At 45.9% G+C, this 16,345-nt stretch overlaps 1 protein-coding gene across 1 annotated transcript; it reads left to right on the plus strand.

The window, feature by feature from the left end:
* The first annotated feature begins 6,282 nt into the window (after positions 1-6,282).
* SAT1 (spermidine/spermine N1-acetyltransferase 1) lies at positions 6,283-9,331 on the plus strand. Its single transcript, XM_082062053.1, has 6 exons — positions 6,283-6,559; positions 6,847-6,898; positions 6,990-7,073; positions 8,273-8,374; positions 8,466-8,506; positions 8,817-9,331. Exons 1-6 carry the CDS (start codon positions 6,494-6,496, stop codon positions 8,985-8,987), a joined length of 516 nt encoding a protein of 171 aa, XP_081918179.1. The 5' UTR covers positions 6,283-6,493; the 3' UTR covers positions 8,988-9,331.
* The last annotated feature ends 7,014 nt before the right edge of the window (positions 9,332-16,345 follow it).

The following is a 16,345-nucleotide window of genomic DNA, read 5'->3' on the forward strand; positions in this document are numbered from 1 at the left end:
GGACAACCCGCCCACGCCGGGCTCCGCGGGCAACTCCTGCTCCGCACGCAGACGCTGTGGAGCCGGCTAGGATCTACCTGCCAGTGGGAGAACCGGCCACCGGCCGTCTCGGCACCTTCCAGGGACCGGTGCACCGGCGGCCAAGTGCAGCCCGCGGCTTTCACACCCAACAGAGTGTGTGTGGCCCTCCCCGGTCATTGCAACTTGCCAGCAAAATGGTGCTTATAGGAGGTGGAAGTTAGCTATGAGGTTGCTCAACATGCCTTGCTAAAGACTTACCCAAGACACCACTGAGATTGTGCGAGGATATGAGAAAACAGATGTTCTAGCAATCAGTGAAAGTACATTAACCAGATTATTACTTGCAAGAGTAACATGAAAGGTTGAAAGAGCAGGGTCTCTCTAGTTTGGAGGAGGCTGAGGGGTGACCTCATTAATGTTTATAAATATGTAAAGAGTGAGTGTCATGAGGATGGAGCCAGGCTCTTCTTGGTGACAGGGGCAGTGGGTACAAACTGGAACACAAGAGGTTCCACTTAAATTTGAGAAGAAATTTCTTCACAGTGAGGGTAACAGAACACTGGAACAGGCTGCCCAGGGAGGCTGTGGAGTCTCCTACTCTGGAGACATTCAAAACCCACCTGGACACATTCCGGTGTACCCTCATCTATGTGTTCCTGCTCCGGTGGGGGGACTGGACTAGATGATCTTTTGAGGTCACTTCTAATCCCTAACGTTCTGTCATTCTGTGATTCTGTGATCAGTCTTTTTTTTCTAGTGTCACCTTACTTTTGATAAATTGATTCCAAACAAACTAAACTAAGGCTATGTGAATTAAAAAGTAGAATTCGTGTCTTTTTTTTTCATAGGAGACTTGTGACAGATTGCAGATTTTGGTTTTGAAAGACTGAGCGGCTGAAGTTGTGTGCCTTGTACACCAAGCAAAACCCGCCTGGAACCAGCCCTCGCCACTAGCACGGTTTTTCTGTCATGGATGTGGTGCGAGCACTTAACCTCCGTTTCACAGCCGTGTAACCGGGCACAAGTGAGGGGCCTGGCAGGTGATCCTTGTTCACAGAGCAGGCAGGCTGGCACGCAGGACACAATAGGGGAAAGGCTCTCCTCAGCCAGCTGACACCCCCAAACACCTTACAAGTCCCATCCCCAGCTCCAGCCTTGGTATGCTCCAGCCCTGGTACACACCAGCCCGTGCAGTCACGCGCCTCTTGCAACATGACCACGGACAGACCAGCAGAGCCTCTGTGGCTGCAGAGGAAAAAGTTGAGAGCGCTGTTGCAAAGTTGCTTGTTCATTCGGGCATGGGAAAAAAAATCTGGAAACTTGTTGCTGGTGTGTGCTGTAGGTTCAAAAACCAAGATGCCATGAAAAGAATCACCTCTGGACAGTGCAAAAGACCATGCCAAAATTATGATTGTGACATGTAGGAAAAGCACCTGCTCATCCTGCGAACCCCCGTTAGTTTTAAGGAAAGATTTACAATCCCCAGGTTTCTTTTTAGAGCCTGGGATAGTGCACCCAAGGACATCAATTTAAGTATATTACAGGATCAGAGACAAAGGGACTTCTACTGTATCCAAAACATAAAAGTTACAAAATTAAGTCTTGAATTTTTTCCCAATATTTATTTTTGTAACTTTTATACCCCAAATTATTTGCATGCATGATGCAGATGATTTGTGGAGGCAGGCAGACAGCTATGTCTAAATCTCAGATTCATCAAATTGCATAATTACACATGACAGATGAGATGTATTAGCTTACAGGAATCAGGTTCTAATGAGCTAAAAAACGTCTTCAAAGGCAATAAAGGAAAATGATGTTCCTTTTGTTTCCAGCATATGGAAATTCATGTAGTCTTACTATGTGAAACTGTTAATTTTGCATTTGGTCCAACTTCTGAGCAGTGCTACTGCAGTATTTCTTTACTATTCTGCACTGTTCTGATAGAAATTAACTTTTTCTATGTACAGCCTAGTGTTGATAAAGTATAAATTACTTGAAAAAAATACCTGGAAGCAACTGCGAACTCATAAATATCAATGCAAGTTCTGAGTATCAGAAATAAATTATTCAGTTGAAAATGCTACGAGAATTCTGAATGTTGTCCAAAAACTAATCTGGGAAAATTACAGGTCAATACTGAATACTAATTGCATTTTCTCTATTTTGCTCCAGAGATTTCACAGGAAATGTGATTTGGAGTTACAATTTAACAGTTGGACTCAATGATGTTGAGGGTCTTTTCCAAACAAAATGATTCTATGATTCGGATTGAAATACTTGAGAACACTTAATAGTGTAATAAAAAATTACTAACTCACTGCATTTTAATGTGGAATAAGCAGTTCTTCTCCTTCCCTCTTTTATTTATTACAAACAGAGAACCTTTGAGGTGCGAGAGAGGCATTCATACAGGAATGCAAGGAATCTTCCTAGCGAAGGAGGAAATCAAAAATTAAAATACGAGAAGTAAAGAGAGTTTGATTAGTCAAACAGCAAATAAAGAAAGCTGGTGCCCACTTTAAGCCTTGCCATCCAGACTCCAAGAAAAGAGGATATTCAGAAATTTAGATGCAGATAAAAATATGCTATCAGTACAAGTCAAGCTGAGGTCCCGTAACTCTCTGAATAAATCATTCAGCTGCATCGCCGTGAAAGGTTCTCAGGGAACTGACCTGGCTCCTTCCTATGGCTTGAGACTAGACAAGACTTCCAACTCTGGAGAGGATGTGGGGAAGACTTGCCTCAGGCAGATGCGTAGCACTCTCTGTGCTTTTATTAATACCAGTTCCTGTTGCATGCTAAAAAAGAAAGTGCTGCTTGCTATTTTGCACGACATTTTTTGTTGCCCCACTTACAAGTAAGATTTAGGGAGGAGAGAAAATGAGAGTAAGAACAACAATACACATGGTCTTTTTAGATAATTCTAACCATTCTACCCCTCAAACATGGAAGCAGCAGCCCTCCTGGTGGGAATGGAGACGGATTCATTCAGGTTCTGCACAGAAGCAGCTGCTGGCTGGTAACAGAAAAGCAAGTTAATCCAGACTTCAGTGCATATTTCATTACAACAGGTTATTTCAACCTCAGTTTACCTCAAACACACCTGCTAACTGCTTTCCAGCATGCACATTTGCATAATTTGAGAAAAACTTGATCCTTTTCAGGAGACTTACCACTATGCATTCCCTTGGACACAAGTCCAAAGAAACAGGCTGACCGCTCAAGGACAAAATCTGAGCCCTGTGAAAGTTGCCAGAGATGTCACCACTGACCTCAGCGACACCAAGATGACACAAAACGTGCTCAAAGAGAAAGAGATCTGAGACAAAAGGCAGGAGCTGTACAGTATAAGGCCCATCAGTTTGATTCATTCACAAAACTGAGTTCTTTTAGAACTTTTTTGTAAAATATTCTTACAATTCTTATTAATCTTAGTTATGCTGAAAAAATACCTCTAGTATAACTAAATAATTGCAGCATAGTCTCAGAAATCTAGGTATCTTAATTGGATATTTTTCTTTTTTTTTTTTTCTTTTCCCTCTGAATTTCCTGTTGTTTCCTGAAACTATTTTTGATACTTTGGGGAATTTTTAAATTGTTTTTTCTTCTACCTTGTGAATTTGAAAGCCAGCTCTAATGAACTGTATACTCTGGGGTGGCACAATATCAGCATATTTCTGAGCAAGTTAAAGCAGGACTTTCAAAAACAGTCAAGGTGGACAATGCCTTTTTTTGCCTGAAACCTCACTTTCTAAAAATCATATGACTTTTTTGACTTGAGAATGAAAGAAACCAGATACTTTCTGCTCTTACATAAGAGTAGGTTTCCTGACAACATGACTTCCTCGTTGTGAAATACAAAACAAAAAGAGCTGACACAACACAAACACTGTTGAACCTTTCAGAGGGACAGTATTCCCCATTTCTGATACCATTCAGATAATTTCTAGGCACTGAAAAAAAGTATATTCATTAAATATTTGTAGTTAGGCTAGGTCTGTTTGCTAGTTTATCCAGATTCAGTCTCCATACCAAAAGCCCTATTCTGAAGGATTTACGGATCCTTAACTCCTTCTGAAACAGATCTTAACTTTTCTGCTACCAGCCATTGGCTGTTGTTTTGTGCTTTGGAAATGCTTCTGTGCTTTGGGCATCTCTGGTTTTGCTCCAATAGAGGATACACTGAGCCAGTCAGGGTGTTTGCATAAATCCTAAATCACTCTTCCAGAGCTCCAAGAGCTTTCCACTGTGGCAAAGGAATTTTTTTTGGCCAACACCAGCCACCAGAATACACACCTATATACAATTCTCTTGTAGTCTCATGTTCCATGCTGGTTCTCTGTCTAAATGAAGGTGAACTTTGTCGGATACACTGAAAAACAGGGCACAAGTGTTCTAAGACTGTTTGGGAATCCAGGTTTTAAGGATTGTTACTTTGCAGAAGTAGCATGACTTAGTGTCTTCCCATATCCCAAATCATTCTTAAGTCTGACTAAGCTAAATAAAGAGCTTCTTTACAATACCTAAGAATGGACATGACGGTTGCAAAGTTTATAGAAGAGGGTGAAAAGAAAATCATGCGTATGCCAAATATTTTTTTCTATACTTCTCCGGGTGCCCTATAGATCTGCATTGTCAGGATGCAGCTCACATTCTGCAGCAGATACAGAATCACAGAATGTTAGGGATTGGAAGGGACCTCAAAAGATCATCTAGTCCAATCCCCCTGCTGGAGCAGGAACACCTAGATGAGGGTATACCGGAATGTGTCCAGGTGGATTTTTAATGTCTCCAGAGTAGGAGACTCCACAACCCCCTGGGCAGCCTGTTCCAGTGCTCTGTCACCCTCACTGAGAAGAAGTTTCTTCTCAAATTTAAGTGGAACCTCTTGAGTTCCAGTTTGAACCCATTGCCCCTTGTCCGATCATCGGGTGTCACTGAGAAGAGCCTGGCTCCATCCTCATGACACTCACCCTTTACATATTTATAAACATTAATGAGGTCACCCCTCAGTCTCCTCCAAGCTAAAGAGCCCCAGCTCCCTCTGCCTTTCCTCATTAAGGGAGATGCTCCACTCCCTTCATCATCCTTGTTGCCCTGTGCAGGACTCTCTCCAGCAGTTCCCTGTCCTTCTTGAACTGAGGGGCCCAGAACTGGACACAATATTCCAGGTGTGGTCTCACCAGGGCAGAGGGGAAGGAGAACCTCTCTGGACCTACTAACGACCCCCCTTCTAATCCACCCCAGGATGCCATTGGCCTTCCTGGCCACAAGGGCACAGTGCTGGCTCATGGTCATCCTGCTGCCCACCAGGACGCCCAGGTCCTTTTCCCCTACACTGCATCTGTAGGTGATGTTCATATGACGAGCTGGGCTGGGGATAATTCTTCCTGCCTTTCATACTCCAAAGCCAATTTGGGGAGTTTATCCAGACTGAATTTCTTCATCACATCATCCATACCTCCATGGGAAAGGGGTCTCAGCCTCCCTTATGGCAGATGACTGGCAGACCCCTCTCATTTTTAAAACACTCTGGTCCTTTGTGCTTCTCCCGGCACTACCCCTTCTGGTACAGCGGGTCGGTTATTGTGCGTGCGTCAGGCTGGAAAATGCCCAAAGGCCACAGTGAAACTCTGACCCCTTCTCCATCAGGTCGCTCCTGCGCTTGGCACGAGACAGCCCCGCAGAGTGCGCTACGGGTCACTATTCAGTATTTCAAGGAAGTACAGAGGCTTTTTTTTTTTTCTTTCTCTTCATACAGCAGTGAAAAATACCGTGCCGAAAGCCGCCGTCCACCCTGAGCACTGAGCCGAGGCGGCGCCACGGCCCCCAAGATGGTATCGCGGTGCCCAGCGTCCCTGCCCCGCGCGCCTGGGCTCGGTTTTCGGGAACCCTGGCAGGCGGTGCCGGGAGAATCCCGCAGCCCCGAAGGGCGGCAGGGCGGGATGAGTGGGCGCTGGGTGAGTGCCCTCAGCCCCGGGCCCGCCGCCCTGCACCCTCCCTCCCCGCCGCTCAGCGAGAACGGGCGGGTCCGATCAGAGCTCCCTGCAGTGCCGCCCGCCTCCGCTAGGGGGCGCCACCGTGCGGGGAGGGGGAGTGGGCGAGTCACGAGACGCCCCGCACCAGCTGTTGCTGGCAGGCTGAGGCAGCATTCCGGAGCGGGGCGCTATCATTGGCTGAGGGCGAGCACCACAGGCGCTCCCATTGGCTTGCGTGTCGGGAGAGGAGGAGCGTGGGCGTCTATAAAGAAGGATCCCGGCGTCAGTGTCCGGCACAGTTCGAGTCCGGGACACAGCGGCTTCTGGTCGAAGGTCGCCTGTCTGCTGAGCGCCGCCGGGACATGCTCGGAGCCTGACTGACCGCAGGTGGCCGCCGCGCCCGGGACACGAATGAAGAAGCAGTTGCTCCTCCTGTTCACACATCGGGGACTCGTCAGCCGAGGGGGCCGCAGGGGGAAGCGCCGTCGAAAATGGCCTCGTTCAGTATCCGCGCCGCGCGTCCTGAGGACTGTTCCGACCTGCTGCGACTGATCAAGGTGCGGGAGGGGCGGCGGCAGGCGGGGCCGGCCGGTGCGTGTGTCCCCCACTCCACCCAACACCCCTCCATGGCTGTCCGGGGAGGGGCCGGAGGCCTCGTCTGGCGCCGCTCTCCCCGCGGAGCGAGGGCGGGTTTGGGGCAGATCCGCAGCCGTCATGGGGGAAGCGGGGGGGTGTACAGCTTGTCCTTCGGTGTGAGCAAAAACAAGCTCTTGCGCAAGGCGGTGACGGGGAGGCGGGGGGAGCGGCCAATGGGAAAGTCCCCTTACGTGTCGTTATCTTCCAGGAACTGGCGAAATACGAGGACATGGAGGATCAAGTGGTGCTAACTGAGAAAGGTAAAAAAGCGAAGCGGCACCTGCTCACCGGGTCGGTAACCGAGTGACGGTGTCTGTAGCTCAGGTGCCGGTTTATTCTGTTTTTTTCTAGAGCTGCTTGAGGATGGTTTTGGCGAGCACCCCTTCTACCACTGTCTGGTTGCTGAAATTCCAAAAGAACAGTGGTCCTCTGAAGGTGAGACTTGCTGATGCTTAAACTTTAAATGCTAAATGTGTGAGAGCCATCTTATACTTAATGTTATCATTTATACATAAGGTTCCACTAGTAAATTGGGGTAGGAGGAATAGGTTAACCATTAAATGCAGTAACATACAGTAATACTCAGCTGAAGTAGTTGCTGATCCTGGAGGCATGGGAAGATCAGGTATAACTTAATGTACTTGACTCCAATTAATTAAATGGCTTTTCTTGTTTGACCCTGACTTACCTTGATGTAATCCTGTTGAATCACATTTTTTTCTTTAATTTGTCCCCAATCTTCAGGTTACAGTCTCTAGCTTCGCCATGTACATGGCCCTTCTGTGTACATGGATGGGCGGGGAGGTAACTAAAAGATCCGTTACACAATAAAGTAGATGATCATAATATGAGGTAAGGTCTACAGGGACAAGTGCTGTTCCCAAACCTTTACCAAAGACACAGTAGAACAGAAATCTGTTTGCACGCTTCTGTTACAGTATGTGCAGAGTGTTATGGCAGATGTGGTTAAAATACTTGAGGTTCAGGTTTGAGTGGGTTGCTGTTGGAAGAGCTGATTTCTCTTCCCTGTTGAAACACAGAGTTATAATTGAAGCTTGAGCTTTGCTTACCTTGACTGTAGGGTGCTGAAGGTAAAGAAAGTGGTGTGGTGCTGTCAGTGGAAGCGTAAGTTGAGGTGCTGGAAATGCTGCTGTAAAGGTGTGCTGTGAGCATGCACTCCCACACAATGTAGTTGCTGAGGAATATGCATTGAAAGATCAGTGTTGTGGAGTTTCATAGACTGTTTTGGTTGCTAAGGAAGCAGAGTTGGGGCAGTCATCTGGATTGTGAACTGCTGTGTAAAGTTTCTACCTGTGTTCCAGAATGGAAGTACTGATAAATCAGTAGGGTATGCATTTGTTTGTAGAAAAAAGCTTTGCGTTCAGCCCTTACTATGATAGTGCTTTTGAGGATTTCAGGGTTTGGCAATGGCAATCTTCATTCTGTTGGGTTGATAAAATTAGCCAGAACTCATATTTTCAGTTGTGTGCTTATTTGTAAACTTCATTCTTAATTCTAACCTAGTAGCCAATATCTGCATGTCACAGAGAATCTGTATGTTTAAACATGCATGTAAGACTTAATATTTTTGCCCCTTAAATTCAGACTAGCTGAAGTTTCACCCTTTGTTTCAGAACACTGCATTGTGGGATTTGCCATGTATTACTTTACTTATGATCCATGGATTGGGAAACTGCTGTATCTTGAAGATTTTTATGTGATGGCTGAATATAGAGGTATGTATTGCAGAATTAGGTGAGTTGCTTCCTGTAGGGCTTCTTCAAAATTCGAACTTAGTTTCTTATTGTGTTGTTCTTATTTTTTTAGGACTTGGCATTGGGTCAGAAATTCTGAAGAACTTGAGTCAGGTATGTCTAAGTGATAAGTCTAAACAAGCAGAACTGAGTACACATGGTAAGGCAGTATTCTTGTTCTTCCAACTGCATGAGAGCTTCTCCTTCAGCACTACTCAGAACTAAATTAAAGGAGGTGACAGAATAGTAGACAGCTTAAAACACTGTCTAGAGTCTGTTGAACAGTGACAAGTGCTGAAGTGACTGACAGAATGAACTTGATGGCCTTTGGTGATAAACAGTTGCTGAGTAGTCTCACCAGTTCTTACTGGGCTCATCATCTGGAGCTGTTGATGGAAATGTGTTGTGTTGCACACTTCTGCAGGTTGCTGTGAGGTCCCGCTGCAGCAGTATGCACTTCCTTGTGGCAGAGTGGAACGAACCGTCGATCAGGTTCTATAAGAGAAGGGGTGCCTCTGATCTGTCCACTGAGGAGGGGTGGAGGCTCTTCAAAATTGACAAAGAGTATCTCTTGAAGATGGCAACAGAAGAGTGAGAGATGATTCCAGCAAATAAATTCTTTCCGTGAATGCATATGCTCTCTGAATAAACTTCTTGCTTTCTGTGTACAGTTTGTAGTGGAATAAAGTAGTGTGGATGCTAATAATGAAAATTATTTGCAGGTGTGGTCATAGATTAATTGGTACTGTGATCTGGATTTGAGGCATCTGTGAAGTTGGGTCCATGTGCTTGTGTGCATCCTTTACCAGTGTGGGCTTGTAATCTTTGTATATGGAAACTTCATTCTTGTAAGTGTCATTCAAATGTGTACAATGTACACACTGGTAGGGTTTGTTTTAATTATTGCCTTTTATAAAAATAAACAGTGTTTTCACTTCATGGCAGTAGTTTTGGCTCTAATTCTCACATACGGTTAGATAACATGTGGATTTTAATAAAAGACTCTCTAATTCACCCAAACATTTTCATGGGCCTTACTGCAGTCCCAGAGTGCTGAAAGGAACACTGTGCCTGCAGGACCTAGTGGTGAGCTGCAGGGTGTTTGGAGGGGTTTGAGATCAACCCCTACTTTGTGTGTGGTGCAGAGCATGCTCTCTAGTGAGCACGTTGTACAACTGAGCTATGCGTGAGGTGCAGTTGGAGTCCCTAAATTAGGCTACTGGAAAGCAGCTTCAGAAAATCTGGAGCCTGCAACATTGCCTCCTTGAGACATGTAAATCACAAAACTAGGTTTGACTGGTCAGGAGTAGGAAGAAGTATTTTTACCATGGTCTCCTCTATGTGATTCTTAAAACATGAAACTACAATGCTTCTGCTAATCTGGGTTTTATGTGCATGATTTCAGATGCTGCACAGAGTTTCTGCATGTACCTCAGTGCACTCTAGTCAGTGGCAGTGATGAGATGCTTGAAATTAAATGCTGTGTTAAGCAGTGGAAACCAGATGTGTATTTAAGCCTTTCTACTGCAGTAAGTTAAAAGAATGCTGCTTGTGAATTTTTTAATCAGTTTTAAAACAAATTAATCAACTTCACAGTACTGTGTCTGCCTTTATCATGAGCTGATGGTGAAAGTGGATGCATGCCAGTTTTAAGCTGCTCTCCTCTTGCCCTGTAGTAACCCCACAACAAAAGGCTTCTTTTGGCCAGCATTGCTTTCACTTCAAAGGAAAGGAAGAGGCTTACCTGCCTTGTAACATGCACTGATATAAATAAAACAAGGTTTTAAACAGATTTTAATCACTGCAGTAGTCATGTCATCTGGAAGATGTCTTGTAATCCTACAGAGTGCTTCAACCATGGGTAAGGCTAACCTAATTTTAAAAGCAAGAAAGTATTTAGCATGAAAGTATTCTTGGTTTCTAGTTTGTTTTTTGTTAACTAAGGTGTAAGCAGCAGTGTGCCAGCTCTCCCCAGGTGTGAGATACAGCTGTCAGCTGTTGCCTCAGGGATGAGAAGATAAGTAAGAAACACAGGAGCTCTTGGAAGCAGAAGGTAGTGTATGTCCAAGTGGTTGGACAAACACGTGCTGGACTGAGCCCAGAATACGTCATATAAATAGCCTGATTTAGCAGATCAGTTTCTGCCTAAGAACAGTAATTTCCAGCCACTCCCCGTGTCTGTGCAGCACCTCAGCTGTGAGAGATTCATACCACACGCAGGAGCCTGAGACTCAAATCCCTCTCCTGCTCAAGGGGAACGTAAATCTGTGTTTCTCACTTGGCAGCAGATTAAATACCAGGCTACACACCTCCCTGCCTGCTCTTGCTGAGCCTATGCTCTTCTGCAAGTCCCTAGGCCAAAAGAGGTGAGAATAAGCCCACCTGATGAACTGGCCTGGCAGCTAGCACTGGTGGTGGCATGGAAAGGATGAGATAGTCTCTAGCAGCTCTCACTGAGCATCAAGGTGTTGTGTCTTCTCATGGGTGAAGCTGCAATAACTTCTCTGGTAACTCTGAGCTGTGGTAATCTACCTGCGCATCTCAGTCCTCCTGCAACCTAGTTTGAAGTTATTTTAAGCTGGTGCTTTTGGCCCTGCATCTCAGCCCAGAAGGTGATTACTAGTAGAGCAGTTTAAGAATGTTTTTATTTTCAAATTAACAGTTCATTAGATATCTAGGACAGACCTGCTCAAATCTCAGGCCCCAGACTTCTGGAGCACAATAAGGTTATCAAAGCTGCACGACTGAATGGAACAAGCTAACTAATTAGGCATTATAATTAGGAAAGTAAGCAGCTTAGTAAAATTCTCAATCAATTTAAAAGTGCTTATTGTGTCTCGTTCATCATTTTCTGCCACTGCATTTTCTAAATGAATTCTGCTGGAATAGATTTTTGGAGAGTCACAGAAAACAAGGGAGGCAGCGTTAAATAAGAAGACCTTTTCTAGCTGACTGCGATTATTTTAAACATTCACATGTGAAAGTAAAGACAAGGATTAACCTTTCAGATGTGTCCCGCTCAGAGGCAGAGTGTTTAAAACCAGCAGAAATATTCTTGCAGTTCAGGTAACAGAGTCTCCAACAGAGTGATGTGGTAATGCCATGGCTCAAGAACAGACCGATTTCAAATGCCCTCAATAACTTTTTCTCAGGCTACCGGGGGACAAAAGTGACCCTGTAACTACAACTGAGACACAAAGTGGCATATTTTCTGTGGGTTTAGAGAGGGGAGAAACCTCACCTGGTTTGACTTGCTTTGTTTCCAGGACCATGATCACCCTGCCAAGCTGCAGTGCAAGCATATGATGGAGGGTAAGCTGTACCAGCAGGCTTTGAGCTGGTCACTGGTCTCACACCAGTGGGAATCCATCACAGCCCAGGCACAGGGCTGGCATGGGGCCTGCAAGTACATCACCCTTCTCCGTTGCCCCGGTTGCTTGCCTCTGGGGAAGCGCTGGAGCGTGGGTGTTACGGCAGTGCTGATAACATCTCCGAGGAGGTGAGGTGCAAAGAACCTCCTGGCTCTCAAGTTCGTGACCCAGGAAGTTCTCTTCATGCTGAGCCAGCCAGCAGAAGACTTTGCAATCACAGCATTCCTGTGTTCCATTGGGTGGGGATGGAAGTGGCCTCGGACAGCCTTGAGACCAGAGGACACGGTGGAGGGTCATACCGGGCTGCAAGAAGAAGGAGCGCTGGGCTCGCCACCCCCTCTTGGCTTGGTGTTTTCCTGCTTGCAGGCTCCCACACAATGATCTGAGCTGTAGCCATAGCAACGGCATGGAAGGAGGCTTTTTTTGTCTACATAATTTAAAACATAATATATATGAGAAAAACAACCCTTCCCCCTCCTCTCTTCTTTTAAAGAGCCTGTTATCTCAACGTAATTTGAAAAGCCAGTGCAAACTTTTTCCCCAAAGAGCATATAGGTGCTTTAACGCATTCCTGCGTACAGCAGGAAGATGGGAGATGTGCCATCTGGAACCTGGCCAGGTGAATGTGGAGGTGTCTCTGACGCAGCTGCAGGGAAAACACCAGCTACCTCCAGAGCAGGGCCTCAGGAAACCATTGCATAATTCACCGTCACACAGCATTACCTCAGGCTGGAGGCTAGCACAGGGATGTGCTTCATGTCTCCCTTTCTTTGAGTTGAGTACAAGGTTTATTAGGTTTATTTCCTTCAGCTTGCATGAGTTCTCTCCTCACAGTGGTCACTCTCCCTCCACATGCCTTGAGGGAGCAAAAGCTGAGCTGAAGGTGTGCACACAGACGATCATACATGTACAGCTGTGCTCATACAGCTGTGCATGTACAGCCGTGCACACACACACACTCAGGGCACACAGCAACTGATGGCAGTGCTAAAGAAACCTGCACAACACAGCGGTCTCCCTTGGTTTAACTGATCTGCCTCACGTAACAGACTCAGCTTTGCCTAGTTGTTTTGCTTGTCTGGGCAGGATTGCTTAACTGTTTGTTTGGGGTTTGATTGTGGTTTTTTGTTTTTTTTTTTTGGAACAGGTTTCACAGAAGTGGCTGCAATTTAAACAGAGGCATTAGCTGCTATCAGAAACAAAACAATACACAACTGGTGTGGCTGCAGGTAATGTTCAATCTCACCACAAACTCAAAGCTGGCCGTAACTTCACCATCCAGGTGTGACTCCCTCCCAGGGCTCTTCTTTCTTCCCCCAAAGACCTAGCTAACTTTTTGTTGCTGTTGAGCAGGTTTTTGGGAAGTGCAACCTTGATGGAGGGCTTAGGAGCCCATCAGGAGCTCAGGGTGGTCTCCATAGGTAGGCCCTGGAGGGGAGGGCATGAAGCTGAAGGTGATGGACAAATATCTCAAGGGTGGGTGCCAAGAGGATGGGGCCAGACCCCTTTCAGTGGTGCCCAATGATAGGATGAGGGGCAACAGGCACAGGCAGAAGCACAGGAGGTTCCATCTGAATACAAGGAGAAACTTCTTTGACAGTGCCAGAACACACTGGAACAGGCTGCCCAGAGAGGTTGTGGAGTCTCCTTCTCTGGAGACATTCAAAACCAGCCTGGACACATTCTTGTGTGATCTGCTCTGGGTGAACCTGCTTTAGCAGGTGGGTTGGATTAGATGATGTCCAGAGGTCCCTTCCAAACCCAGCCATTCTGTGATCCTGTGGTGGACGTGTGCTTTGGGGTAGGAGTACAGCCAGGTGCACTTCTCCTGTTCCCCCGGCCTCACCCTGCTGTGCTCTGGCTTTTTTCCTGGCAGAAACACTCACAGTGGTTGGTAACCAAATAAAGCACAGGTACACACCTCTATCAGAAATAGGGAGGTGGAGGAAAGAAATCCATCTTCAAACCAGTTTCTGTTTCATTTCACAGTTTTACTGGAGGCTAAAGCAAGAGGGAAAAAAAAAAAAACAAAGGCCCCAGGGGATAATTAGCTCATGAGCATGAAAAACAAACACCAGTTGCAGAAACTCCTCTAGGTTAAGTAGTATTGTTTATTTGCATTTGGACATTTACGTATTTCTATTGTTCACACAGCAGGTGTGGGCTGGTCACATTCACCCAAAGGGAAAAGGCATCTCCATTTTCTTAAGCTCTGTTTCCCTTCTCCACCAAAACAGGTTAAAAAGAATGTGCTTTGGTAAGATGAAACCAGGTGCCCATCCTCCCCTGCAAGTTTGCTGTACAGCCCCATGAGGTGGCTTCACGTCTTGCAAAACACCTCCCAGGAACCCACCATCCAGTAAAGGGACATGGACCCCTGAAATTCCTATTAGAAACCTTCTTCCACCTGGGGAAAAACACATGAAAGAGATGGTAGCTTTCCACATGAAAGTTCATACATGTTTCCAGGCAACCTGGATATTGCAATGGTGTTTTTAAAATACGCTGGTAAAAGTGCAGAGTGAGATTTTTCAAAACCGGTTACTATAATTAGGCATCCAGATACCACTGTAAAGATACCTTTGAACAGTCTTCTTCTGATTGCTCTCATGATGAGCAAACTCCAGCCTGGCCTCTTCACATTCTCCTTGAACTTTCACATTTGTCCAATATCAGTCACTGATGTAAAAATGCCACTGTGCAGCTTGCACAGGAGGAAACGAAAGGACTCTTAGTTTCGGCCTATAGTTTTATGCATTTTACAATCAGTTCATATGGCAGGATTTTGTTGTTGGTTGGGGTTTTTTCTGCAGCCAGCTTCCTACCATGGGCTAACACAAGTGTACAAGAACGTTTCCCACCACATAGTTTTAGCTACAGTTGCAGGCACATGGGTCTGTTTTTTCCCCATATTTTCAGAGCCAACGTGGAGGGAAGGATCAAAAATCTGTGTTTGCCACTCCTACAGATAATTACCTCTGTACAGACCTGTCACTTTGCTATTGGGGCATAAAATGTAAGGAAAAGAAGAAGCTGGAGAGGCCTGCAGCAGTGAAGAGATGCTGGGTGCAGGGGCTGACCATGTAAGCTGCCATGGGGACCTATGCACCCCATGGAGGCCATGGCATCAAGGGAAATGGTGTAGGCTTTATTCTTTCCAAGTAAATGTAATCAGAAGAAACTAGAAGACTCTTATTTAGCAAAATCATAAGTCTCAGAGTTAAATTCCTGGGAAACATTAATAATTTCTGGATTATTTTTAACCTCCCATCGGTCTCATTAGCCATAACTCAATGGATTAGCAAGCATTGGATTTAATGGTGCAAGAGCAGAAGTTATTTGCTGCCGAAAAGCAACAGGCAGAATTGGCAGACAGAAGCAGCAAGTGCTAACATCAAAGAAATAGCACTATACTAATTCAGTTTTGAACAAAACTAACTGAGAATTCGAGCGCTAATGGCAGTCAGTGTTATGCTGTTCCTTAGGCAAGGAAACACACCCATTTCTTGTAACTGTATATCTGTGATAGCTGGCAAACTGTAAATAAGACTGATAAAGTCCACCACATTGCAAAGTGCAGCTGGTCCAAATGATGGTGAAGTGAGGACAAAGTTAAAGAATCCCAGAGAGAAAACAAAAAAACCTTTTCATAAGCAAATACTCAGGATTTATAGGCATCAGTTGACTACCTTCTCAGCATGGAGAAGTAATAAAACGATTCTGCATTTCCATGCTGAGTTTGCAGTCACCAAGATTTGACTGAAATTTGATTACAGAAGTCCTGTGGGGAGTCATGCCCAGGGCAAACCTTGCGTGTATGAGGAAGCTGTGCAGCAGCCAGAACCCCAGAGCTGCTTTTCTTGCCATTTGGGCTTGACGTCAGCAAGTTATTGTTTTCTGCTGTTAAAAGTCAAAGCACTTTTTCACCCCTGCAGTTCAACACCCTCCGACATCCCTGCTTCACTCCCAGGCGGGAGAAGGTTTGCCTCTGCCACCCACTCTGTTACCCACAGCCAAGTGCCTCCCCAGCACAGGTCAGGCAGCTGGGGCCTCCCTTGCACACACCTACGTCTGGTTTCTCAGCTAGGGTATGTTCTTGGCATAAGCACAGGTCTAAAAGCAAGAAGGGTTGTGGCAGATATACCCACCCCAATAAAGACCAGGGCTTTCAACGAGGCAGCCGCTGGCTCTTTCGTGCCCTTATTTTCATGCCTTTTGCACCACACCATGGCTGTTGTCACATACACGCTTTTGTCAGGCATTGACTGCCCTGTACCCATGGCACAGTGACTCCAGTCATGTAAACCCATCATTTGGGGGAGCAAGACAGGCAGCACCCCCTTGGTCAACAAGCAGGGTCCTCAGCCGAAGTGCCCCAGCCCAGAGAAGCTTCTGAACCATGTCCAGAGATGACCACAGCTCAGATCTGGCCAGGATACGAATGGGGCCTCTGGCCATAGACCCCCTTTTGAGTGGTTTCCTTGGAGCAGTGGGACTGTGATCAGAAACTATCCCCTTGAAAACTGGGACACTGTCCAAGGAAACTTCCCGGAACTGAGTGTCCTCACCACCCCTTTCCCCT

This window comes from Streptopelia decaocto, assembly GCF_964273445.1.
Source record: "Streptopelia decaocto genome assembly, chromosome: 1".
Classification (NCBI taxonomy): domain Eukaryota; kingdom Metazoa; phylum Chordata; class Aves; order Columbiformes; family Columbidae; genus Streptopelia; species Streptopelia decaocto.

Coding starts and splice junctions, on each gene's coding strand:
- SAT1 (XM_082062053.1), top strand. CDS start 6,494: ATGGCCTCGTTCAGTATCCGCGCCGCGCGTCCTGAGGACTGTTCCGAC. Junction 7,074..8,272: donor AGAACAGTGGTCCTCTGAAG/GTGAGACTTGCT, acceptor CCTTTGTTTCAG/AACACTGCATTGTGGGATTT. Junction 8,507..8,816: donor TTCTGAAGAACTTGAGTCAG/GTATGTCTAAGT, acceptor ACACTTCTGCAG/GTTGCTGTGAGGTCCCGCTG.